The sequence below is a fragment of the Aspergillus campestris genome, assembly GCF_002847485.1.
Source record: "Aspergillus campestris IBT 28561 chromosome Unknown P168scaffold_15, whole genome shotgun sequence".
NCBI lineage: Eukaryota > Fungi > Ascomycota > Eurotiomycetes > Eurotiales > Aspergillaceae > Aspergillus > Aspergillus campestris.
The window spans coordinates 453,882-477,664 of record NW_020194350.1 but is presented as its reverse complement, the minus strand read 5'-3'; the positions used below and the strand labels follow the sequence as shown (position 1 = coordinate 477,664).

General features: G+C 49.6%; 11 protein-coding genes across 11 annotated transcripts; 6 read left to right on the top strand and 5 right to left on the bottom strand.

Moving 5' to 3' along the window:
* Positions 1 to 515: 515 nt before the first annotated feature.
* Positions 516 to 1,345, bottom strand: P168DRAFT_293627 (40S ribosomal protein eS17). The gene is made up of 4 exons (XM_024837846.1): positions 1,173 to 1,345; positions 1,084 to 1,106; positions 778 to 955; positions 516 to 710 (listed from the first exon to the last, which is right to left on the bottom strand). Exons 1-4 carry the CDS (start codon positions 1,317 to 1,319, stop codon positions 633 to 635), a joined length of 426 nt encoding a protein of 141 aa, XP_024688961.1. The 5' UTR covers positions 1,320 to 1,345; the 3' UTR covers positions 516 to 632.
* A 743-nt stretch (positions 1,346 to 2,088) lies between these two features.
* On the top strand, positions 2,089 to 2,815 carry P168DRAFT_285486 (putative ADP-ribosylation factor; the record flags this gene model as incomplete). The annotated part of the gene is made up of 3 exons (XM_024836208.1): positions 2,089 to 2,163; positions 2,226 to 2,399; positions 2,462 to 2,815. The coding sequence occupies 3 exons, from the start codon at positions 2,089 to 2,091 to the stop codon at positions 2,813 to 2,815; spliced, it is 603 nt and encodes a 200-aa protein (XP_024688960.1).
* A 578-nt stretch (positions 2,816 to 3,393) lies between these two features.
* On the top strand, positions 3,394 to 4,137 carry P168DRAFT_322420 (N-terminal protein methyltransferase; the record flags this gene model as incomplete). The annotated part of the gene is made up of 1 exon (XM_024840571.1): positions 3,394 to 4,137. One exon carries the CDS (start codon positions 3,394 to 3,396, stop codon positions 4,135 to 4,137), a length of 744 nt encoding a protein of 247 aa, XP_024688959.1.
* A 935-nt stretch (positions 4,138 to 5,072) lies between these two features.
* Positions 5,073 to 5,580, top strand: P168DRAFT_244029 (VOC family protein; the record flags this gene model as incomplete). Its single annotated transcript, XM_024833904.1, has 3 exons — positions 5,073 to 5,289; positions 5,346 to 5,488; positions 5,545 to 5,580. 3 exons carry the CDS (start codon positions 5,073 to 5,075, stop codon positions 5,578 to 5,580), a joined length of 396 nt encoding a protein of 131 aa, XP_024688958.1.
* A 1,185-nt stretch (positions 5,581 to 6,765) lies between these two features.
* P168DRAFT_260486 (thiolase family protein) lies at positions 6,766 to 8,259 on the bottom strand. Its single transcript, XM_024834669.1, has 2 exons — positions 7,036 to 8,259; positions 6,766 to 6,980 (listed from the first exon to the last, which is right to left on the bottom strand). The coding sequence occupies exons 1-2, from the start codon at positions 8,107 to 8,109 to the stop codon at positions 6,783 to 6,785; spliced, it is 1,272 nt and encodes a 423-aa protein (XP_024688957.1). The 5' UTR covers positions 8,110 to 8,259; the 3' UTR covers positions 6,766 to 6,782.
* A 478-nt stretch (positions 8,260 to 8,737) lies between these two features.
* P168DRAFT_337066 (DUF4419 domain-containing protein) lies at positions 8,738 to 9,973 on the bottom strand (the record flags this gene model as incomplete). The annotated part of the gene is made up of 2 exons (XM_024841735.1): positions 8,738 to 8,815; positions 8,912 to 9,973. 2 exons carry the CDS (start codon positions 9,971 to 9,973, stop codon positions 8,738 to 8,740), a joined length of 1,140 nt encoding a protein of 379 aa, XP_024688956.1.
* Positions 9,974 to 10,412: 439 nt separating this feature from the next.
* Positions 10,413 to 12,221, bottom strand: P168DRAFT_244251 (cytochrome P450; the record flags this gene model as incomplete). Its single annotated transcript, XM_024833919.1, has 3 exons — positions 10,413 to 11,110; positions 11,189 to 12,025; positions 12,089 to 12,221. 3 exons carry the CDS (start codon positions 12,219 to 12,221, stop codon positions 10,413 to 10,415), a joined length of 1,668 nt encoding a protein of 555 aa, XP_024688955.1.
* A 542-nt stretch (positions 12,222 to 12,763) lies between these two features.
* Positions 12,764 to 14,234, top strand: P168DRAFT_285480 (cytochrome b5; the record flags this gene model as incomplete). Its single annotated transcript, XM_024836207.1, has 2 exons — positions 12,764 to 12,839; positions 12,916 to 14,234. 2 exons carry the CDS (start codon positions 12,764 to 12,766, stop codon positions 14,232 to 14,234), a joined length of 1,395 nt encoding a protein of 464 aa, XP_024688954.1.
* A 1,448-nt stretch (positions 14,235 to 15,682) lies between these two features.
* P168DRAFT_244397 (uncharacterized protein) lies at positions 15,683 to 17,711 on the top strand (the record flags this gene model as incomplete). The annotated part of the gene is made up of 4 exons (XM_024833928.1): positions 15,683 to 15,767; positions 15,840 to 16,475; positions 16,606 to 17,118; positions 17,173 to 17,711. 4 exons carry the CDS (start codon positions 15,683 to 15,685, stop codon positions 17,709 to 17,711), a joined length of 1,773 nt encoding a protein of 590 aa, XP_024688953.1.
* Positions 17,712 to 18,593: 882 nt separating this feature from the next.
* On the top strand, positions 18,594 to 21,086 carry P168DRAFT_77173 (fungal specific transcription factor domain-containing protein). The gene is made up of 6 exons (XM_024842141.1): positions 18,594 to 18,937; positions 19,003 to 19,305; positions 19,359 to 19,439; positions 19,515 to 20,122; positions 20,181 to 20,363; positions 20,455 to 21,086. The coding sequence occupies exons 1-6, from the start codon at positions 18,839 to 18,841 to the stop codon at positions 20,858 to 20,860; spliced, it is 1,680 nt and encodes a 559-aa protein (XP_024688952.1). The 5' UTR covers positions 18,594 to 18,838; the 3' UTR covers positions 20,861 to 21,086.
* A 386-nt stretch (positions 21,087 to 21,472) lies between these two features.
* P168DRAFT_244318 (uncharacterized protein) lies at positions 21,473 to 23,387 on the bottom strand (the record flags this gene model as incomplete). The annotated part of the gene is made up of 3 exons (XM_024833924.1): positions 21,473 to 22,184; positions 22,244 to 22,908; positions 22,962 to 23,387. 3 exons carry the CDS (start codon positions 23,385 to 23,387, stop codon positions 21,473 to 21,475), a joined length of 1,803 nt encoding a protein of 600 aa, XP_024688951.1.
* Positions 23,388 to 23,783: the final 396 nt, after the last annotated feature.

Sequence of the window (23,783 nt, the reverse complement as noted above, 5' to 3'; positions counted from 1 at the left end):
CACTAACCTGAAGAGGTTAGACGATAGGGCAAAACCCATATTGATGCCTCAGTTTCTAGGTATCGACTGTCCGGAGTGCTGTATCGCCCCGGTTGATACGACAGCTACGATGGATAAGCCAGCTCGATAGCATCCTCTACATGGATACGAATAGCCATTGTAGCAAAGTGGAGGAGACGAGACGCCATATTTTGTCATCATAAATGTATTCATGACATGGAGAGATCCAGCGGGTTGGATATTCCTTGACGGAGCCAGAGATCGTACTATTTGGCTCAACCCCGTGAACAGACCATTGTCAGTCGCAAGACAACAGCTGAGAGTCCATGATGGGTGCCGGATTGTCGGACAGTTCTTCCACATAAAGGAGACGTCGACGCATATGCCTCCCGGATACGGCTTGACAGACGGGGCTATTCATCGGCTGCGGAGAAGGACTGGCGTTTCATTTTCATGGCTCAAGATATGTCCTAATTCTACCTCCGCGAGCAAACATATGCTGAAATCTTGGACGCCATTACCCATCATAGAAAAGGAAGATCACCACCTCGCTGTTTTCCTCCATTCCAAATCCCACCCAATCATTTGCTAACCATCATCGTTCCATCTGCCACGCGCACTCACGTGCAAATTTAGCGGCCGAAACGGCGGGGGCGGTCGGCAACCTGCTGCTGGGAAACAGCCTGGATGTTGACGGGGATGGAGTCGAACTATATTGCGGTTAGCCACACTGCTCTACCGGGACCGAATCCTTGATGGAAGTCTGCGTGCACGTACGCCAATGCTCTTCAGGAGATCCTTGGTGTCCTGATCAACATCGAGCTTGCCGGTCTCGCTGTTCTGGGTGAAGTCGAGAGCGGAGATCTCGGGGATGTACTGATCCTTGCGCTCACGCTCCTCCTCCTGAAGCTTGAAGGAGATACCGCGGACGGGGCCACGCTGGATACGGCGCATCCTGTTGTCGAGATTGGTTAGCGGTGGTCTATTTTCTTCGTTCCTTCCTTCATCGATATTGAATTGTGATTGGAGATGGTGTTCGTGTGGATGGATCAACGGGTGGGAAATTCATAGGGATTTTCATACAGGTGCGTGGTGTAACCGGCAATCTATCGTTTTCCAAAGTCAGCCTTCTGTTGCTAGGTTGTCGTCCTGAGTCTCCCGTGGTGAATTACCTTGTTGCGCAGGCGCTTGCTGGCAATAATGGCGACCTCATCGCAGACCTTCTTGTTGACCTCGAAGTCCAGAGTGAGCTTGGGGTAGTAGCGCTCAATAACGACCTTGGCGGACCGCTTGACGGTCTTCGTGCGAACGCGACCCATGATGGCGAGGTGGTGGTTGTCGGGGAATCTGCGGTAGTATGTTCGAGATGAGAGAGGAGTATTTTTGGTGTGGTTGGAATTTCGCTGCCAAGCTCGCTTAATCTTTCGCTAGATAACACGTGAGTGGGGTCACCTGACTCTAGCCCCAGTGCGTCTTGCATTATGATGATTAGTCATTTATGCCACTCATGGATCAACCAGTAGCAGCCAGTAAGGCGGGCCGAACAGGACGCCGCTAACCGTTATGCGTTAGTTAACTTTGTGCGTACAACTTAAACTTAACACGCGCTGCCCCAATCTCAGCATCTTTGATGACAATCCATGTCTATAAGTGAATACTTTGGTAGCACAACACGGTCAATTGGGATGACATATGGTCTGCCTACCGCGCAAGTGCTGTCGTTACATCGCAATGTTGGAAACTTCGTTCAAGTGAACCATCCTGCGTTCATCCGATAGGTCTTGAAATGGATGACATGTCTTGAATCTATACATAACCATAGTATCACCCTCATAAGGCATTCAAAGAGATTTTTTGATCAGAAAGTAAAGAATACCTACTTAAGCGGGTATTTCGCCCAATATACAGTATGCAGTATATGCGTATACTGCCCAGTACGGAGTATCGGATACTCGTCTTTGAAGCGCCAGCCACCAAGAATTTCTCGTATTGTCATGTGACCACGTCGTATTGGCATCCTCATCACTAGGCATCCTTTCAATTAAAGCAAGCCTCTCATCTATTCCTCTGCTACTCACCACGGGCAAAATGGGAAGCTCATTATCAAGTATATGGCCTGGAAGTGCAAGGAAGAAAGAAGCCCGGGTAATCATGTGGGGGCCCGTATGTTTACCATCCCGGACCATGAGCCTGGACCCACGAACTGACTTGCTTGCTTGATTTAGTGGTACTCTGGAAAGACTACATTTTTATACAACAGACTCTTGGTAGACCGCGCATCGGCGACAGTCTACACACATGCTGATCGCATACAGGGCTGGGACCACATTAATCCGGTGTCCACGATAGGGTTCAATGTCGAATCAGTAACATACCGGAACCAAGGACTTACTATCTGGGTACATAGATAAGCATGATATCTTCTTATCAAGACACCAGTCGTTGATGTTTGACCACCTAGGACTTGGGAGGTCGAGATAAATTCCGGCCAGCGTGGCGGCAATACTTCTCCAATATAGACGCCGTCATTTACATCGTCGACGCCACAGAGACAGACCGGCTAGACGACGCAGCCTCCACGCTGGAATTCCTACTTAGTTTAGATGGGCCCCGTGACGAGCTAAGCAGTGCCCCTGTTCTGGTATTTGCCAACAAGCAAGATCTGGATGGGGCATTGTCGGCGGAGGAGGTATCAAAGGGGTTAAAATTGGGAGAAGTTCGTCACCGAAAATGGAAGGCTGTTGAGTCTTCCATAACACAGGGTTATGGTATCAGCGAAGGAATGGATTGGTTGATGGTTGGTGACCTTGTCTGAGTTGTTGCATGGGGGCTAATCGATGTTTGATTTGCAGGACGCACTTGAATCCCGGGGATAGATGGTCTCGGTTCCTATCGAAATGTCTATGTTCATGTCCTGTGGCGGACTTGTCGCCAGTAAGCTGCTAAGAATAATGCTGAGAGCTGACATCTTCATGGTAGACTTTCTCTCTCTGTGTTCTCCCCCTCATGATAGATACCCAAAGCTTGTCATATGCGGTGGATTAGAAAACTGCTATATATGGATTACGTAAGGAACTAGCAGGGGCTCAATCTGATAATGTCGCTAAAACAGGAGAATTGACAAAATCCTTGAATGGTCGCTTGCAAAACGTGAAAAGACATTTCCATATTCTTCACTATGCCAAGTCGCCAACATTCCATCGGACGATCGTGCAGTTGGAAAATCCACAATTGCTCTAAACGCCACACACACCAATCCATCTGCCATCTAATCCAATCACACCACACCGCCTTGGACCCACCGTAAAACCTGCCAAGGGATTCCAAACGAAAGGGCCGACAACAAAGAGGTCAAGAGGCGCTCGTTCCACCAAAAACGCCACATTCATAACCATGTCTTTCGACCAATATACAATAGATTCCGACAGCCAAGCAGAAGCCCCGGCTGATAGCTACATAGACCATGCCGCCTCCATCAAATACTGGAACGGGGTGCCCGCGACATCAGGCGGCATGCTCGGCATGCTAGGCGACTACCCGTGGTACTCGCGCATCGACCTACGGGGGTCTCGGACGTTTCTCGCCAAGGCTCATCGGCTCGTGCCGTCCTGTAAGAAGGAGGGCAAGCTTCACCGGGGCGTCGATTGCGGGGCGGGCGTCGGGCGAATCACCGAGGGGTTCCTCGGCCAGGTCTGCGAGGTAATGGATGCCGTTGAGCCGGTGGAGAAGTTCGCGTGTGTGCTGAAAGAGCGTGTGCCGAAAATGGACTGCGCGGTTGAAGACGTCTACATTGTTGGTCTTGAGGGCTGGGTTCCGGAGAAGAAGTACGACTTGATCTGGATCCAGTTCTGCGTGGGGCATCTGACCGACGGGCAGTTGAGGGAGTGCTTTGTGCGCTGTAAAAATGCCTTGACGGAGACCGGGATGCTCGTGATCAAAGAGAACAACTCGACTGATGTGGACGGAGAAGACATCTACGATGAATTGGACAGCAGCGTTACCAGGACGGACGCCAAGTTACGGCAGCTGTTCAACGAAGCCGAGCTGAATTTGATTACGTCTGAGATCCAGGCGGGGTTTCCGAAGTCGTTCAATCTGTTCCCGGTCAAGATGTATGCCCTGCGCCCGAAGACTTGATCGGCTTTTTGTTTCGAGCCGTTGGCAGCGATCAACCTTTACTTTGAACCTTGGCGGCGACTGCAACGGAGGCGTGTTCATACCGTGATTAACCACCAAATCCGGTTTGCTCCATGTTTTGAAGCTGATTCAGTGTTTATACGCTCATAACATTACCGTATCCATCCACCCGTCAAGCGCTGCCCAAGGAACTGGTTGTGCAACCCTTTGATACTCGTGGATTTGTTAACGAGTCAATGGTCGGTTGCGGTTTGGTATCATGAGATCAACAAAGGCGACGGGAGTCCAACAGCAATGACCAAAGAATGAAGTTAGAAATACTTTTTGTACATAAATGGTCTACCCTGATGAAGCTTTCCCATGAGCGAAGGTCACCGAAAAACAACAGAAACGGGTGAAACGACAATTGCAAAGACCCTCTTAAGCCAACCGAAGCACAACTTTACCCAAGGAAGCTGCCTATAATTGTAGTATTACCAATTTGGACTTGCCGGCAACAAAGCAAGGCGCAGGAACTTCGAATAAACGGGTGTACCGTGTATCCCAAGAGTACGCACGGGCCGGCTTCAATAGGGCGCAATTGTGTTACAATACATTCTTCCCATTCTTTGTTGAAATCAGTGATTCACCACGTGCCCATGGCAAGATCCCTTGAGCAATCCCACTCGGATGGGTTATCATCATCGATTTATACTCGGTGTTCGTCATTCTGACGCAAAGCGGAAACGGATAGTTGCCAGCCTTGGCGCCCGAGGCACCAACAAAGCGGAACCCTAATTCGGACGCATTGGTTGATGTCATGCGATCGGGTCAAGGAACATCCCGGCTGAACCGATCATTGATCCTCTTATATAACTTTCGGGAGCCCGTTGGCTCTATCTTTTAGAGAATAAAGTCGTGCGCACCTACGAGGAATTATCCCCCAAATTTCCGCCATGCCGTGCTCCAACATCGACCACGTGGAGATCTACGTCCCCGAGGACAAATTCGAGCACGTCATAAATTGGTACAAGGCCGCCCTGATGCCTTTACAATATCGGGAAGTGAAGCGATTGGAAAATGCCGTTGGGCTCGGCATCGCGGAGCCGAACTTCTGGATTAGGAAACGGGATGTGAAGAGCCCTGGGATGCATGTCGCGTTCATGGCACCAGGTGGGTGGTCTTCTTCTGGGGAGATGGGGGGTATACTCAGTTGCTAACGTATCTAGATCATGAGACAGTATGGGCTTTCTACGACGCTGCGTTGGCGGTGGGCGGCGTGAGCAACGGCGCGCCTGGTTTGCGGCCGGAGAATAATGAGACGTATTTTGCTGCGTATGTGTTAGATCCTATAGGGAATAATATTGAGGTGGTAAGTATGCCCTTGTATGACGCATTGGTATAGAGAGGAGAGCTAATGTGGTTCAGGTTGATCAAAGTTCGCATGAGGAGGAGTATCGCTAGGGTTCTGTTTTGTATAGTAGCCAGGGACGGTGATGTATTGACGCTTTTATTCTCTGTCTTCTAAGTCTAGACATTAGCTCAATTAATGCATGTTAGATCTATACCAAAAGTGGAGTAAACCTCGCGACCTAGGTCTATGATAGTCTTTGAATTCTGATAACATGACGGCGACTGTCAGATACCAGCACAATCTAGGGTAGGTGATTTATACAAATTTATGACCATGGCTAGACTGGAGAGTAGGAGATTATGCTCAGACTTCCTCTGTCTATAGTCCTGATGGCTACTATGGCGTGTTGGTTTCTGCTAAGAGATCCTATCAATGCCATACTCAAACTAGCACAAGGCAGAATATCTCACTCATGACTGAGACTGACACCTCATAACATCCAAGATTTTAGGTGTATATCTAGCTTCGCCGAATGAGAAACCAAGGAAAAGAAGGCCATGATGCACATCATTCTACACGAAAAGGGAAACAATCACTAAAGCGTAGTCTATCGCCGTTGGTCATTTTCGTTGGTTTCTAGATATTCAGAAGCTCATCTCAGTACATATCTCACCATCATATGGCTTGTTTAATCCATTGATCCACTGATTCGCTCCTAGAAAAGCTTGAGTCTATATTCTAGCTGGGAATATCATGTACTCTCTCCTAGAATCCAGTACATACGACCATAGGGTGTGGAGAACAGGGCTTCCCGTCCGCTCAGCCGTACTTAAGCCACACGCCGGCCGGTTAGTAGTATGGTGGGTGACCACATGCGAATCCCGGCTGTTGTATGTTTTTCCTTTTATATTTTTATATATGCATTGTTCTCGAGGGGAGATTGTCTCATTTTTGAGACAGCCATTGTGTATCATGATTTGGCGAAGTATTTAGAGCAGCGTCGTCATCACTAGTACTTTTCTAGAACATATAGGAAGATCTAAACACATGGGTCCTGCACTTGCTGCGAACGCGTATTGTCAACTTTTTGCATGCAACAACAAATCATGAAGTCAACATAACAGTCATGAGTAGTAGCTCCTGAATTGGGAGCTTGTGGATGGAGAGAAGCTCAAATGGCTATTGTGGGTATAGTCAAAGTTTGCTGGGCTGAAATTTATAGTTCCTTAACAGTCAGGAGAACAAGGATGAAGGTAAATATACAGGACATCTTTTTATCTTGTATAGTCTGATTGAATCTTTAAGGTTAACTTTACACAGACGCAACTCGCTGAACAACGACGGCAGTCGCTGCACCACCACCATTGCAAACCGCCGCAACGCCGTATTCTCCGACCTTCAACTGATGCACCAACGTAGTAAGGATCCTCGACCCAGAACTTCCCAGAGCGTGGCCCAACGAGATGGCGCCTCCAAGCGGATTCACATTTGCGCCTCCAAGGCCGAGAATCTGGTTGTCAAGTTAGCAAGCAGTTTATCATGTGGAAAAACTAGGCCAAACCCACCTGCTCATTCGCCTTGATAACAGAAGCAAACGCTTCGTTGAACTCCCACACAGCGACATCTTCTTTCTTGATACCGGCTCTCTCCAGAGCAACACGGACCGCTTTGGCTGGAGCAATCGGGAAATCCACTGGGTCCAGGGCCGCGTCGGCCGTGCTGATGATCCGCGAAAGTACCCGACTATCCTGGCCGTACTGCTGGGCAATGGCACGATCCCCTAAAACCAAAGCACTGGCGCCATCATTGAAAGTGGATGAGTTGGCAGCGGTGACCGTGCCGGTGCCATCCCTCACGAACGCCGGCTTCAACGTCGCCACCTTCTTTTCATCGAGTTTCTCAAAACCTTCATCCCGCTGGACCACAGTCTCCCCCTTCCGGCCCTTCACGGTAACTGGGATAATTTCATCCTGGAACTTCCCTTCAGCCCAAGCCTTCTGCGCCCTCAAGAAGCTGCGAATCGCATACTCATCCTGCGCCTCCCTCGAGATGTTGAATTTCTTCGCAGTGAGATCCGCACAGCTCCCCATATGAATCTGATTATACACATCCCACAGGCCGTCCTTTATCAAGCCATCCTGCAACTTCAAATCGCCCGTCGAGCCGGCCGCATCCCGCGCCAGATAATACGGCACACTCGACATATTCTCCATACCGCCGGCAACCTGCGCCTGGGACAGCCCGAGCTGGATGTTCTGCGCAGCGAGCGCCACAGCCTTCAGTCCCGAGGCGCAAACCTTGTTAATAGTGACCGCCTCCGTTGCCGTCGGCAGGCCGGCGAAGATGGCTGCCTGGCGCGCGGGCGCCTGCCCGTTCGAGGCCTGCATTACGTTGCCCATGTAAACGTCTGTGATACGCGACACAGGCACCTTCGACTTTAGGACAGCGTCCTTGATGGCGTGGGCGCCGAGTTGGGGCGCCGGGACACTGGCGAGGGAGCCTTTGAATCGTGCCGTGGGAGTCCGCGATGCGCTGATGATGTAGACATCTTGGATTTGGGATGGTTGGGGTCCTGCTGGCGCGGACTGTATATGGTTGCTTACTTGTGTTAAGCGGTCGGATGCAGTTTTTGATGCCATGTTGGAATTTGGCTTATGTTTGTGGTAGATCAATTTTCAGTATGTCGGTAGTACTGTAGTGGATGGAATTCAATCAATTGGCCACCGAATGCGAAGAGCTGTCTCTGACACAAACACTGAATTGAGTAGCAAAAGACCCCTTGAGAAGAGACAAATGTCGGATGTCGTCATGTACAAAAACGTAAGTCGAGATGAATTACCGAGGCAAATGGAACGCGTGGCGGGTGGAAGTGGGCCGCCCCGGTTTCCCGACTTGGCGATGTTTATCTTTAACCTTTTTCGATCGGACCATGCCTTTGACCATTTTCTAGAAACGATAAACAGGGCCTTTCTTGATTGACATAAACATTGACAAGCGTTGGACATGGAAACTCGCTGGATGGAACAACATACCACGTGACTCTACTGAACCTGAGGCAGCCAAGGGCGTGACCTGGATTAAATGATTGCGTTGAGCTTCACCTGTAACTTTTCGCAATGATCATCGCACCACCGTTATTTTTATATTCAAACTTGGTATCGGAAGTTCAAATTCCGGCAGTGCTATTTCTTGAAGGAAGTTAGGACCAGAAGATCATGTCTCTGGTTTCTAGGCAGGCCCTTCGATCTTCTGATTTCCTTGGGTACATTATTCGCCATCCTCCACATCTTTCTTCACATACGCCAGCCACCCCGAAAACGGCTGAATTGTATTGGGTCCCTCTTCCTCGGCGGTTGCCGGGGGAGTATGAGTGCTCCGCTTTTTTGTACGTCTTGGGACCAAATACGAAACCCAACGACGTCTGGTGCGTTCTTCCATGACCGGGGTGATCGGGGCCTTCGACGTGGCTTGGATACCAAACAGTCCAGCCAACATCACCACCTTCGTGATTCTCCCATCATCGTCGATAGTAAGAGGCACGGAGGCGAATCCAGCTGGGATTTTATCTATGTCGACTTCGCGTGCCAAGACATCATCGAGTCCCAACTCTGTGTTGCGCGCCGTGAACTGAGGCGAACAGGTCGGTTCGATCGTGTCGCCGAAGTAGAGACGGTCTCCTTTTTCACTCCAAAAACAAAAGGCGGAAATCCATCCAGTGAGATAGTCGATGCCACTTCCTTCTGAACGATGTGCACATCGGCCCCAGAAAGCAAGCGCCTTGGTTGAATCGGGGCTGTCAAAGGACAAGACAAAATGATTGAGCACCGGGCGGAGAAGCTGAGCAAATCGTGCTGGCTCGTCGCCTAGCTGGTATAGCTTGTCGAGTTTCTTCACGAGGTCTGCCCAATCCTTTCGCCCCCCCAGTAAGGTGACAGACGGGATGCCACATGTCATCGCCACGTAGTACGAGAAATACTTCTGCATGGCCCCCATCATCAGAACAGCCGCGACCACCCTGTCAGACTCGGTAGTGGTGCTGAAGTCAGGCATGATCCAGCTTCGGAATTCCTTATCCACGACCTTCTCTTCAATGAGTTTGGTCATTCGCAGCGCTATGTTACCGAAATCGTGACCACCATCTCCACCGGTGTCTTCTAGCTGTTCCTTGCCCTCGTGGGAAACGAAGAAGGACCGTAGATCCTCCGCATGTGCGTTGATATAGAAACTCAGCTGTGTTATGATAGAGAACCATACGTCTTCCGGTCGGATTGTCAGGTTGTGATGATGGCTATAGGCTTGGAATACTGCCCAGACAAAACCATTCCGCGAGGCGGAGACATGGGAAGTGTTGAAAAGACTGCTGTCAAACGAGCTCTTTAGTACACCTTGACTACTTTCATACTCTTGCGGGCATGATTCCTTCAAGAGACCTTCAGCTGTGGAAACCTTGGGATCTTCCCATTTCTCAGGCGGATGCGCCGCGACTTTGAGCGTTACTGGCATATTGTCTGAATGGGTATTTTCTGTCTCAAAAGAGATATTCTTGATAGCAATAGTGGCCGGGAAAGAGGATTCTTGGTATGGAATTGCGAGGGGTATGTATTATAACGTGGACTGTCAGGCGGCTGTGTCAGAAACAGCGAGGCAGTGAGGCTGGGCACATGCCGATTCTAGACTAACTTAAGAGCATCACAGCCTACCACCAACCCTAGAGCGGTCATGCAAACGAAAATGCATGCGCAGGATAGCACACCCGCATCAAGCGGGTTCAAGGAGATTGCTGAATATTCTAACATGCAGTTGGGCGTTTGTTCATAATCTGTGCGTGTCTAGCAGGCCCGAAGGTCATCAAGAGCACGTAAGATATTTCAAGTATATTAAAATCAAGGCTACTAAAGAAATAGATACAATCTATAGAATTTAAACACAAAAGAAACATGCCTCAGACCTTAGCACCCCTTGACTTGCACGGCCACCTAACCCGCCGTTCTGCGCGTACATAGAGATTGTTGGGCCTGATCAGCTGGAACATCGGATCATACTCAATCGGACCGTCGCCTTCCCGCGAGAACTTGTAGCGGTAGATAAGTTTAGGAAGGAAGACTTTGATCTCCTGGAGTGCAAAGTTAAACCCGATACACATACGGGGACCCATCGCGAAAGGTATGTATGCCGCCTTGTGCCGGGATTTGACTTCCTCAGTGTCCCAGCGATCAGGGTTAAACCGAGCAGGATTATCCCAAAGATCAGGATGGTTATGAATATGGTGAAGTGCGGGAATAACAACCGCGTCTTTGGGCAGCCTATAGCCCCCTGGTAGAATCATGTCCACCTTGGTCGTTCGTCCGGGTTGGAAGGAGGGATTGTGACGACGCTGAGTTTCCTTGATATATTTATCAAGAAACTCCAATTTATCCGTGAGCTCGGCCGTCATTTGAGTGTTCTCGTCGAATCCATGGTCAATCAACTCTTGCAGGAGGCGCTCTTGCATGCCCTCGTATGTGCAGAGGCCGTAGATGAGCCAAGAGAGGAGTGAGCTAGTGGTGGTAAAACCAGCACCAGTGGCCACGACCAGAGCCCAGACAACACTGGACTTTGGCAGCTTTTCGCCCTTGTTATCGGTAGCGCGAACGGCATAATCTACCAGAAGTTAGCCTGACTAGTGACTTGGCATGGGGATAGCAAGTACTGCTAGAAAAATCAATGCTTGATACTTACCGACCATGTTGCTTGCTGTCAAGGCAGCGTCTTGTAAAGGAAGATCGTCCACTCCTCCTCTTGACGCCTTTTGAATCGACTCCTCCACCATTTCTTCGATGCGAGCCTTCAACGTCCTGAGTCGTTTGGGATCACCAAATGGCAATGAGCTATACCAATCACCCTTTGATGTGACCTTTTTATTGAGGGAAAGGAGCTCCGCGATACTGTGGACCATCTCATGAATAGGAGAATCCGGCTCGCTGAAATGCTGAAAGTCCAGTCCAAGCGTAAGCTTACCAACTGCCTGAGAACCGAGCTTGAGCATGTACATGTAGACATTCCAGGCCTCATCCTGTTCATCTAGCTTATCAAATACTTTGAACGAATCCTCCACTGTCTGTTGCATGGTTGGGGCGTAGTGTCGAACTGCTTTAGGACCCAACGCCGGGGGCAAGAATTTGTGCGCAACCTTCCATTCCGGCGTGTCAGTGTCTCCGAGGAAAACACCAGCAGCGGGCGTTTTGAGAGCGGAGAGTGGGTGGGCTTCATTGATCTTCTTGGTGAAAAAATCAGATTCCGCGAAAGCGATGGCAGAGATTTCCGGGTCATTGGTCTGGTAGGTGATGCGGCCTAGGTTGCTTGTTTTGATAATCGGCCCATATTTCTCGAAAAGACGTTGGTGGTTTCCAAGGTGATCAGGATAAACTTCGAAGAAGGTACCGACAAAAGGCAATTCGTTCGGAGAGGGTGGATCGCGAACCGCATGTCCATCGATTGTCAGTGAGATGGGAGCCGTGGCTGCGCAAATCTCCGAGACCTCTGTCAGGACAGCATCCGGTCCTTGGAAGCCAATCCCTTTATACCACTTGTCAGAAAACAGGACACAAGAAAGGGTGGTAGAAACTAGAAACTACCTACCATTTGGCTCGACGATGGCAAAATGAGCAGCAATTATAAATTTCAAGTTCTCAAAGGTCTGGGATGCATCGATCTCAATCTCCTTGGCGGTCGATGGACTTTGTCCGAATAGGTAGAATGTTTGGAGAGGCATGGCAGGCGTTTGGGTTATCCACTCGTTGTGATGATAGCGACTGAATCGACAACATGGCACTTTGTGTATCCTGGCCTTTATATATACTCTTTAACCTAGAAGCCCACAGATGATCCATGGCGCCCTGACCCACCCTGCTTTGCTTCTCGGTTCAACAAGTTTTGGTGTGATGCCAGAAATGCTGCTTCTCTATGGCACCAATTTATCCTCGGAAATATTGAAGGTTCCGAGTCATCAATATATCCGAGGTCCCGAGTTTAGTCGACGAGGGGTTCAACATGAGCCAATCACAGAATCGGCAGAGGCCGAATACACATCAAATTTCCTCGGCTTCCCGGAGATGAAAAGATACTCGGTCTTGTTTTGCCTTGGGGCTATCATATAAAAACGTAACATACAAATATAGCAACATGTCGCGGTCCACACGGATTCTCGTATTAAAACCCCAGAAGAATTCCGCTTGTCTATCCATCTACTCTGATACGTGTGTGAGAACTCGATTATAGCTAGTGTTACCCTGACGCTTGTGATCTTCGACCAACATGCAAGAATACACATTGGAGGAGGTTGGCGCTCACAAGAGCAAGACCGACTTGTGGGTTACTATTCACGGAAAGGGTAAGCATATCGCAGTCGTTATACCTCCTTGTTTGTTTTAGAAAAAACTTGCTGAATCCTTATGCCATTACAATAGTCTACGATGTCTCAGAATATGTCAAAGATCACCCGGGTGGTGCCGACGTCCTAGTTGATGTTGCTGGGCAAGACGCAACGGCCGCGTACGAGGATGTGGGACACTCGGAGGACGCAAACGAGATTCTGGAGACTTTCCTGATCGGAACTTTGAAAGACGCCGTCGAATACAAGGCTCGTCAAACCGTGAGAGTTGTCCAAGATTCCCCAGCACAGCCGCCTCCAAAAGCCAGTTCAGGCGCTGTCCGCACCCTGGGTCTCACCGCGAGCTCGCTACTTTCGCTTTACCTTGCCTCCAACTCCATCAGGAAATACCTGAATCCCAATGACTTCACCAAAATGCTTCCCGGGCTCGACAAGCTGTCGTCTCTCAAGCTCTCTGGCGTCTTCCTCCCCCAGGGTGGTTTCGCCAACGGAGTTGCCGTCACTGCCTGTGCCTGTGCCATACTGGGTAGTATCATAGCGTCCCGCCTCTCGAAGCTCACGCAAATTGAGTCGGGCTTCACGAAATATCCTCCTCACATCAAGAGGAACCCGATCTACAAGCAAGACCCGCACTTGATCCCCGGCTTTCTCCAGCCCAAGGAGTATAGGCCCTTGCCCTTAGTCGCAAAAGAGGCCCTATCTCCTAATGTCTACCGCTTTGTGTTCCAGCTGCCTCGCAAGAGTGATGTCATTGGCCTTCCCATCGGCCAACACGTCGCCATCAAAGCAACGATTGATGGTCAAACAGTGTCCCGATCCTATACGCCAACATCAAATAATCTCGACCTGGGTACGCTGGAGCTCGTGATCAAGTGTTATCCAGATGGCCTACTCACCGGAAAGTACCTTGCCAACCTCGAAGTTGGCGACAAGGTTTTGTTCCGGGGCCCCAAAGGCGCAATGCGCTACAAGAAGGGCCTCTGTAAGAAGATTGGGATGATTGCTGGCGGCACTGGTATTACCCCGATGTACCAGTTGATTCGAGCGATTTGCGAAAATGATAGGGATACCACGGAAATCCATCTGATCTACGCAAACCGCTCAGAAGAAGACATTCTTTTGCGGGAGGAGCTCGAAGAATTTGCTTCCTCATATCCCAACACTCTCAAGATTTGGTACATGCTGGATCATCCACCCCAGGACTGGAAGTACGGCAAGGGATATGTCACTAAAGATGTCATGCGCCAAATTCTCCCTGCGCCTTCGCCGGAGTCTCGGATAATGCTTTGCGGTCCTCCTGGGATGGTCAATGCATCGAAGAAGGGTTTGGCTGAGCTCGGGTACCAGGCCCCAGGTTCAGTAGCCAAAATGACGGATCAGATTTTCTGTTTCTAGACGCCGAAGGGTTTTGTTTTTCTTTTTTTTCTTCCTTTTTAGACTTGGAGGCGAAGTGGGTTTTGATTTTGGTTTTGATTTGATATTTTTTTCTTGGCTGGGAAGCAGTTTCCATTGTACTCTATATTTCACCCTCTTGTTTTGAAAATCAACTCTGAATATACTACTCCTGTTCGTTAGTCCATTACATAATTTCAAGGTTCCGGGCAGGCACCATCCGCTGTGATGAAGTTTCTTTCACTGATAGACCAGAAGTACAAGTCAGACATATTGTATGTGATAATATCACTCCTAATTACACTCAGATCTATATACAGTAACTGTGTGGGTGCAAGTAGTTATATGATACCTTATTACATTCTATCATTGCGGCAACTTTCCCTGTACCCAGTTCAGTTCTGCCTAGCATTTTGCGTTGAGTCTCTGAGTATTTTTATCAATCATTCTGTCTCGAACCAAAAAACAAACAATGAGGTTCTGTCAATAGCATTCATCATTATGTCTAAGGTGTCTCGGGAGCATTTCAAGCCAATAGAGCATGGGCATGTACAAGGGTCCCTGAGAAGTGGATCGTGAAGATATTTCTTCCTGACCAATTAGTGCTAGGTCAGTGTATCAATCTCTATGATGAAAACCATTGGTTCAACAACCAAACATAGATAGCGAAGATTACCACCAGTTAGTGGCCGCGGAACCGGTCATTGTTTGATGGGACGGTGAATCGGTGTAAGCAATTTGCTTCCGAGGAAGCTTTGGTGGATTCGGCTGACCGACTGATTCGCCCGCCGATCCGAATCCCGAGCCGTGTTGGTGGATCCCTGTCAGTCCGTCCGTCGGGGTGCCGAAAGATATCGGCATTGCGGCAAGTTGGGCAATCGGAGCTGGTGTCTTCAAGCTTATCGGTTTAGCCACGCTAGCTTTGCTCTTGACAAGTCGGCAACTTGACATAGTCCAGGCTGTCACGGTGGGCCGCTAACTGCTGCGAGCTCCACCATGTTCTAGGCATTCTTTCCACGCGGCCACGCCATGACCCATCCACCCAGTGGATTCATCGGTCTGAAAATACCGAGAACACCCCGGCATGACCGGGTCAACAATGGAGCGAAATATTTTTGAGGCAACGACCTCCGAATATATCCTCGGATGATTCAAAGATGCCACCAATAACTCGGGTCGTGGCTTGGTTGTTTCTTTCCGCTGTCGAGCCTCATCCCGAGGTATGCCTTCACAAAGCTGTAGCAGCGGTGGCTTCCATCAAGTCAATGGGAGAGTTATAAAACCACTTCTGCTCCCGTGGTCCTAGAGATCTAGAACTTCCAAGTATTTTATTGTCTTGGTACACATATCACCTGACTCGATTGCTTAAAGCCTTAAACATACTATCTATTTCTGAGAATTCATACTGCCTTACGATAAAACACCATATACTATTCTATCAATTTGCAAACATGACCCCAGAATGGCAGCCACCTAAGGACTATCGGGAGCGTCCCGTTGCCGTTCTCGGCGCCGGTGTTTTGGGCCGTCGAGTCGGTACGTAAACAATTCCTAGTTGACACTTGCACACAACATTACATGAGCTAACCAATATCTCCAACCCCACAGCCTGCATTTGGGCATCGGCAGGGTATAATGTCCAAGTCCGTGACCCGAGCTCGGAACAACGCACAGATTGCGTCAACTACGTGAAACAGAATGTAGCTTCGTACGCCGAGCACACAGGAGCGGAGCCCGGCGAGATTACAGTATTCGAAGATTTGGCGCAGGCGGTTAACAGTGCCTGGCTTGTTATCGAAGCTGTTCCTGAGAAACTCCCGCTGAAGGTCGACACCTTCGCTCAACTTGAGAAGTTGGCCCCGAATGACTGCATCTTAGCGACCAACTCTTCTTCGTACAAGTCCTCGGAGATGCTCGACAAGGTGTCTGCTGTCGCTAAGCCCCGTATCCTGAACATGCACTATTACATGCCGCCGCAAGTCATGGTTGTGGAACTGATGACTGACGGCTATACTTATCCATCAATCCTTCAGTTCCTGGTCGAGCGCTTGAGGGAAGCAGCCACTAAGCCATATGTTGCTAGGAAGGAGTCAACGGGGTTTATTTTTAACCGAATGTGGGCTGCGGTCAAGCGAGAGGCTTTGACGATTATTGCCGAGGATGTTTCGACGCCGGAGGAGATTGATTCGATGTGGACGGAGATGTTTATCAAGCCAGCAACTGTGCCTTGCAAGACCATGGATGGTATGTGGTTTCCCTCTTGCCGTTTTCTTCCCCCTCTGCTCTCTGTATTTTACTCCTTTGTGCAGTGTGCACAATTCGACTTCTGTACTCCCCCATGTTTTGTTTCGATTCTAACGTACTGTTCCTATAGCTGTCGGTCTCGACACGGTGTCTTTGATTGAGAAACACTATATTGCGGAGCGAGGCCTCCCTGCCGACAAAACGGTCGACTTCCTCCAAACCAATTACCTAGATCAAGGCAAACTCGGATCCAAGTGTCCCCATGGTGGGCTTTACCCACCCGCTGAAGCCACCAACGGCGATTCTCAGAGCGCCAACCTTTTGGTTCTCGACATTGGCTTGTCAGCTAAGCAGCCGAGCTTGACAGCCGGCGAGGTCCTCGAAATTTCACCGGCCGGGCGTGTGCAGCGGGTTCTCGCCAAAGGGCAAGCCCTACCAGATGGAATTGCCGTCGACCCCAACAGCAAGCGGATGTTCTGGACCACAATGGGTATTCCCGGCAAGGAAGACGGGGCCGTGTTGTCAGCCAACTTGGATGGAACTGACACTCAGACGATCGTCCCCCCAGGAGCTATTAATACGCCCAAGCAGATGACCATGGACACAACGTCACAGAAACTCTACATCTCTGACCGCGAGGGGTGTCGTGTCTTCCGCTGCAATTTTGACGGGTCAGAGCTGGAAGTTCTGGTCCAAGCCGGCGGCGGACCCAAGGGGACCTCGGACGCTGCTCAGACTCCGATGAACTGGTGCGTTGGTATTACGGTTGCGCCACAGTTTGGCAAGTTCTACTGGACTCAGAAAGGCCCTTCAAAGAGTGGACAGGGGCGTATTTTCTCTGCAAATATCATGACCCCCGAGGGCCAGTCAGCCTCCAGCAGGGACGACATTCGGTGTATTCTGGGAGGACTGCCGGAACCCATTGATCTGGAAGTGGATGAAGAGTCCAAAACCCTTTACTGGACTGATCGTGGGGAGTTGCCCATCGGCAACTCCCTGAATCGACTGCATCTTGATCAATTCGGTCATCCCTTGCCGAGCATGTCTCCTCTGGGCTACGAGTTGCTCACCAGGAATCTGCACGAAGCCATTGGATTGAAGTTGGACCTGCCAAACAACAACATCTACCTGACCGACCTGGGTGGTCATCTCTATCGGTGTGACCGTGACGGGAAGAACAAGGTGACCTTGCTGTCCGATGAAAACCGGGCTTTCACGGGGATCGTCTTGGCTTGATCGACGAGTCGGCCAAGCTGTCTTGGGATGTTCTTGGGGGTTTTACATCTTATCATCCGCTTTATTTGTTGTACAGTTTTAGAACATAGAGTTAATTTTCGGGAATCGATACTTATTTTTGAGCATGCATGGCCTCCCCTTAAAAGTTCACAATGTGTATATTCTGTACCGCTGTAGCTTATGTACCTGCATAGAAGGATATCTAGAAGGTTTTCAGTCTTCGTCGTTGTGTGTTGTTTCCAGTAGACTAGACAATCATGTTTCTGTTTGATGTCAAGCATCATGTTGGAGATAGTGCCACCATGCTTTCTTATCTTCTAGCACTAAACTCATCTCACTATACTTCGAGTGATAATATTATTTACAGTCATTTCACTTTACCAAGCTAGTCTGTTCCGAACTCAGAATCATATGCGGAGTTGTAATACTGATATGACGTCACGATGTTGGTTGATTCTTTGGACAGTACAAATGATGAACCCTTGTGTTAGAATGTGCAGAACAACTGGAAATTTCCAAGGAATTGACTGTAAGCATGATCACCTGCTTCCTATCATTTTACTGGATCTAGGATTGGAAAACATCTCTTCGTGGGTCCCAACAGAAAACAAATGTCGATCCGAATGCCGAGGTTAATTAGAGCCATACTTTATTTTTCCGAGGTGGCGGTGGGCTAATTGTCACCCTCTCCCATTCCTATTTCTCCTCGGGGTTTTTCGTAGTTCAGACATCAACTGCAATATCAATGTCCATGTCACCAACCCCTGCAGCCAAGCCGGTTCGACGCCATCGCTCCGCAGTAGCCTGTGACGTCTGTCGTCAACGCAAAGTCCGATGCAGTCTGTCTGTAACGGGCGCGCCCTGCAGCGGCTGTGTCCAGGATGGTACGAATTGCCTTGTTAGTTCAAGGAAAACCAGAGGGTGGGTCTAGATGACCCTGGATCCTCGGCATCGAGATATTGACGAACGGTTCTATCCTAGAGTCCGCAAATCTCAGAAGAAGGCAACTCGTGGCCCTCGCGAGATTCCGTCCGAGGCGCGTTCGCTCACTATCCATGATAATCCTAGTACCATGACTCGCGCGGCCTCCCAACAGCCCTCGACACCTCTCGAAAACCGCTCGAGTTATGAGCGCGATGATCTCGAAGAAGAGAGAAACGGGTTTGAAATCGCTGCTGCTGCACTGGGACAACCGGGATCAAATGGCGGAGTTCGTTTCTATACGGGTAATCAGCGCAACACTACCGCCACAATGTCTTAAGCCATACTAATCTCCGCTATAGGCGAACAGACAGGTTTCACATCTACATTGGATGCGTGCTCGTCGGAAACAACACTTCCACGTCACTTGCTTTTACCGTCGAGGGCGCGGGAATACCTAGCAGAAGAAGATCGAGAATATCTGCGGATGAAGGGCGTTTTCACTTTACCTGGGAATGATGCCTGCTCGGAACTTCTTCGATGCTACATCTCCCACGTCCACCCGGTCATGCCGATTATTGAAATTGACCAAGTCTTAGATTACTATCACTCTGGACGTCTACGAGAATATAATATCCTTCTCTTATGGAGTGTGTTTTTTGCTGCAGTCAACGTAAGCTGTCCCATTGGCTTTTCCGGACTGGTCTGTGGCTGAATCCCTTTCAGTTCGTTCCACAGTCCATCTATGAGAAAGAAGGATACAAATCGCGCAAGGAGATGAAAAGCGCTCTGTATTCTCGAGCTAAGGTAAGTGGCTAAAACGTTGGATACGGACACGTTCGCCGGTACCGGATCGCCGAGCTAAGTGGTTCACAATATCAGTGCATGTACAACAATGGTGGGGAGCGAGAGAAAATTATCCTCCTGCAATCCTCGCTTCTCTTGGGATTCTGGCATTCCGAGCTCGACGAGCACATGCAGCCCTGGTACTGGACCGGCATCGCAATTACACTATGCCAAGTCCTTGGATTACATCGGAACCCTGACGGTTCAAGGTATAATTCGTCCGTCACAGATCGACAGCGAATGTTATGGCGACGTCTATGGTGGAGTTGCTTTTTCCGAGACCGATGGCTTGGTCTCACTTTTGGAAGACCATTTCGAATCAACATACAGGATTGCGACACCCCCTGGCCGCTGGCTTCTGATTTGATGTATGACGTTGAGGCTACCGCCGAATTCCTCTATGCAGCTTTTGTGCCCAGTGAAATGCCGCGGCTGGCCCGGTACTGGGTGACACTGGTCGAGCTAAGCAAGCTACTAGGTGACTGTATTATCATGAACTACCAAATCCAGAGGCCCAAACCATCCGTCGACGACGTTGAGGCTCTGGAGCAAAGGCTGCTTCAGTGCGAACTGCCTGATCAATATGAAAAGGGCTTGACTCGACTGGCAACATTCTACTGCTGCCACGTTCATTTGCACTACCAGTACATTCCCGTTCCCCTCGAAGTGGTAGGGGAGTCTGTTCTAACGTCGACTTTCTAGGGCACTATTGATGACCTTCTATCGGCCCTTCTCGGCAGAGATACCCCACATTGTCCCATCCAACGACCAGGAGGACTGGTGTCTCCGAATGCGACGCAAAACCGACGCAGCGGCTTCGCAGACCAATGCGATTCTCGAGACGCTGGCTCAAATTAAACTGCTCGGCTTTGCGGGGCCCATGACGTAAGTATCGGGTTTACCCTATCGCTGACCGATCGGTCCCACCTAGAAATACAATGTGCACTTTTTACTAAATCCTGTTCCACTCGGCCAGACCTCCGCTCTTAGTCCCTGCAATGCAGACGCATCTATACTTCTGCCGATCTGCAGACCCGCTCTCGCGGACCTTCAGACTGAATAAGATCGACACGTTGATGCTCGTCATGGAGGAGCTTCAAAAAACCTACACGGCAGCTTCTGTCTACCGGGGAATCTTCATGAAAGCCATACAACAAATTTTTCCCGATTACCGGCCGAGCACATTGCTCTCAGCTCATGCTGCTAGTCCCGGTCTGACGAGTACGGATCCACCGGGCTCTGCCAATGCAGAGCCTGTTGCTGGCCATATAGGCGAAGCCACTGACCAAGGGATGGAAACATCCTTCAATGATGAGTTTGTGGATGCCCTCATGGACCAGGCTTCACTTTTCAATCTTTGGGAGTACTGGAATGGCGTTTAGTCTCTTTCTAAATGGATTCAGCGTCAGGTGTTCATGCTCGGTGGCAGATACCCTGGGAGTAATACAATTGAATAGTCCGCAAGCCAATGCCTTCTTTTTGCGACGTCTCGAGTGGGTCCCACCTACTCGTTCCGAGTCGCGAGTTGGCACCGCGTCTTTTTCTCTATAAGATCCTCACTTATAGATGCCAAACTGCATGGAGTATGAATTTTTACGCAGTAGGATCAGTAAGGTATATTGAGAAAATCAATGGCTGTCATCAGTTCAATGCATTGACTGACTACCCAATAGAATATTTTTATTGCGACATATCCTACTATATCCACTCCTTGAGGCGGTGAAAGCCCTTTTGCAAGGCTTTGTAGGTGATACAAGTCTCTTCAACGCTTTTCTCGTTCTCATAGACGCTTCCTAAGACACCAAACTCAGAGCTGGCTTTATCAAGGGCGTTGGTTCTCCTTCAGTGTCACTTGCTGGGAAGTATGGCGACTGGATTGCATTGGGAAATAGATCAAGATCGAAACACTCCTTGCGATGAACCCCATGAACATGCGTAAGAATATACTTCAAACCCATGAGGCTGGCAGGCAATCCAACCGGCCACAAGGTCTCCTACAGAGAGTTCCGCAGGTGGGCCCACCCCGCAAAGACAATCACACCCGCATTCGCAGCAATCTGTGTTTTCTCCAAGGAGAAACCCCCTGTAGCGATAATCGGTAGGACGAGCACCACCCATGCCACCGCTATCGACGCCATATGTTCGTATAAGCGCAGCAATCCATGGGACCCAAGTGCGAACCGTTCCGCCAGAAGATGCCGGAGAAGCGCAACTTGGTACCCCCTCTGTTGAGAGGGTTGGAGGTGACCGTAAACAAAAGTATCCATAAATGTGGGTTTGGGGGTCTTCCGTAGCCATCGTATCAAAACCTGTCGAACTCGAGTCTTCCAGTCTAGCCTTGCGTTGGTGGTGGCAGTGTACCCCAGCTTCGTGGAGGCAGCTATCTCTTGAAGCTGAGTAGGATTAGAGGCCCATAGACGCTGCGAGTGCTGCTCAGCTGGTACTGGGAAATGACTGAGCTCGGTATCAATGCCTACACTGGCATCTTCGTACTGCATGATACTGGTGTAGAAGCTTGGACCCTGAACGCGCACTGTGACTGTTGGTGTGTCACCCGGCTCTGGTAATTCACGACTAACTCCGCGCGAATGGAATGTCTCGGACACTAGCCAATGCGACTTTGACGGGTGGTATAGGACGGTCAGAGGGGATGGATATCGAGCCACAGCGTGGGCGAGAAAGAGACGAAAGAACGACTCCAGGGACCTAGGTGCTTCAGAGATTAGTCTTTTTATATCTCTTAATTTTGCTTGATGAGCACCCACCGCTCAATACTCGTTTCCTCCCGTGGAATATTAGTCTTCTTCACTTCAGGTTTCCTGAGATACGCGAGGTTCCCCCGCAATCGAACTCGGAGTGCCTCGTATATAATCCGCTGCTTGGAAAGAGCACCTATATAGCCCCAGCCGCAAATGAAACGAATCAAACTCCACGGCGATGCAGACAGCGGATCCAAGGGGTTGCCCCAGGAATACACACGACTGATGATTTTCGGACGGCCATCGGGGGCATACAATGTGGTGTTGGTATGCAGAGGGCCTTTTGTCCCCGAGTGTGGATTACAAGGGTCGCTGCACGTCGTTGTAAAGTATCCTTCAACTTTTTCAAAAGGGGAGAGAAAAAAGTCCTTATCCCAGTTGCCCTTGTACATTTTATACTTAGAGATTGAGGGAGTGAAGTTCGCATTCGGCGGTCCCTCTGTGTTATTGATCGTGGTGATCTTATGCGCCTCATTCGTGGCGCTTCCGCCTTCCAGCCTCATGAAGATAGTTTTACGCTCGCCGAATGAATTATTAACTTCCATCACCATGGCGTCCAGTTCTCGCGTGGGAGAATAGAGCAACCACCAGGACACCGCATTGCGAGTAAACCACAGGAATTTTGGAATGCTGATCATGTAGGCGTATGGCCATCGCTCGGGGTCTTCACCCTACGCCTTGTTAGTAGACTACAAAGAGTCATGGATGGGGCACGTAAACCTACCCGAGACCGTAGATAGCGATGTAACTTTCCCTCTAACCCTTGTGGGTGGTTTCCAGGCTCCAAGTAGTACCTCTGGTCTATCTTGAACCAGCATTTAGTAGACTGAGTTGGTTTGTTGGCATCATCTGGTGCTGGTTGCGCCATGTCGATCGATAGAACAGAGCCCACTCGGCCGCGAAGGCCGATGGGAACACCGACAAGGAAATAGTTGTAAGTATAGTTATATCGCTCTGGAAACATACGGGAGTGAGACAGTTTCGTAGGAAAGAGCAACGGTTTACCCAGCCATTCATTTCCTTGCAGTGCGCCTAGGTCGCTCGCAGGCAACCACTTCCTACGAAAGAAAGCTGTTTGGAGTAGCCAGAAGAGCGCTGTGCCAATGATTGTCGTTAACCCAACAGCGATGGTAATCGGTATAACGACCATCCATTGTGTTTGTGGTGATCGATTGGCCAGAGTGGCAATCGCAAGGTAGGAATACCATTTCAGGCCGGCGGTTCGATCAGCTCGGGGCAAGAGAATAAAGGTCAGGACGGCGCACAGACTCGTCACTGCTGTGATATCAACTTGTGGAAGCATAATGAGATAAGGCAAGGTTTCCTTTCCCAAGTGTGTCATTGTCCGTTTGGGTGTCTGACACGCAGAAACAACTGACTTCTTATAGAGCCTGATGCATGCTTGAGTGGAAAAAAGTCTCCATGACTGATGTAATAGCACATGTGCCAGCTATCGTATCAAGAATCAAATTCAAGATTGTTACTCATTGCAGGCATCTTGTGATGGTGCCAAGTCATGATCATCATGCATGTCCTTGTTTTACAC

Excerpts from the sequence above, each read along its gene's own strand:
- P168DRAFT_260486 (XM_024834669.1), bottom strand. The coding sequence starts at position 8,109 with ATGGCATCAAAAACTGCATCCGACCGCTTAACACAAGTAAGCAACCAT. Across the intron at positions 6,981-7,035 it reads TTATCAAGGCGAATGAGCAG|ATTCTCGGCCTTGGAGGCGC; the intron begins GTGGGTTTGGCC and ends CTTGACAACCAG.
- P168DRAFT_293627 (XM_024837846.1), bottom strand. The coding sequence starts at position 1,319 with ATGGGTCGCGTTCGCACGAAGACCGTCAAGCGGTCCGCCAAGGTCGTT. Across the intron at positions 956-1,083 it reads GCCGGTTACACCACGCACCT|GATGCGCCGTATCCAGCGTG; the intron begins GTATGAAAATCC and ends TCTCGACAACAG. Across the intron at positions 711-777 it reads ATCTCCTGAAGAGCATTGGC|TTCGACTCCATCCCCGTCAA; the intron begins GTACGTGCACGC and ends ACCGCAATATAG.
- P168DRAFT_77173 (XM_024842141.1), top strand. The coding sequence starts at position 18,839 with ATGAGCGCGATGATCTCGAAGAAGAGAGAAACGGGTTTGAAATCGCTG. Across the intron at positions 19,306-19,358 it reads TGTTTTTTGCTGCAGTCAAC|TTCGTTCCACAGTCCATCTA; the intron begins GTAAGCTGTCCC and ends AATCCCTTTCAG. Across the intron at positions 19,440-19,514 it reads CTCTGTATTCTCGAGCTAAG|TGCATGTACAACAATGGTGG; the intron begins GTAAGTGGCTAA and ends TCACAATATCAG.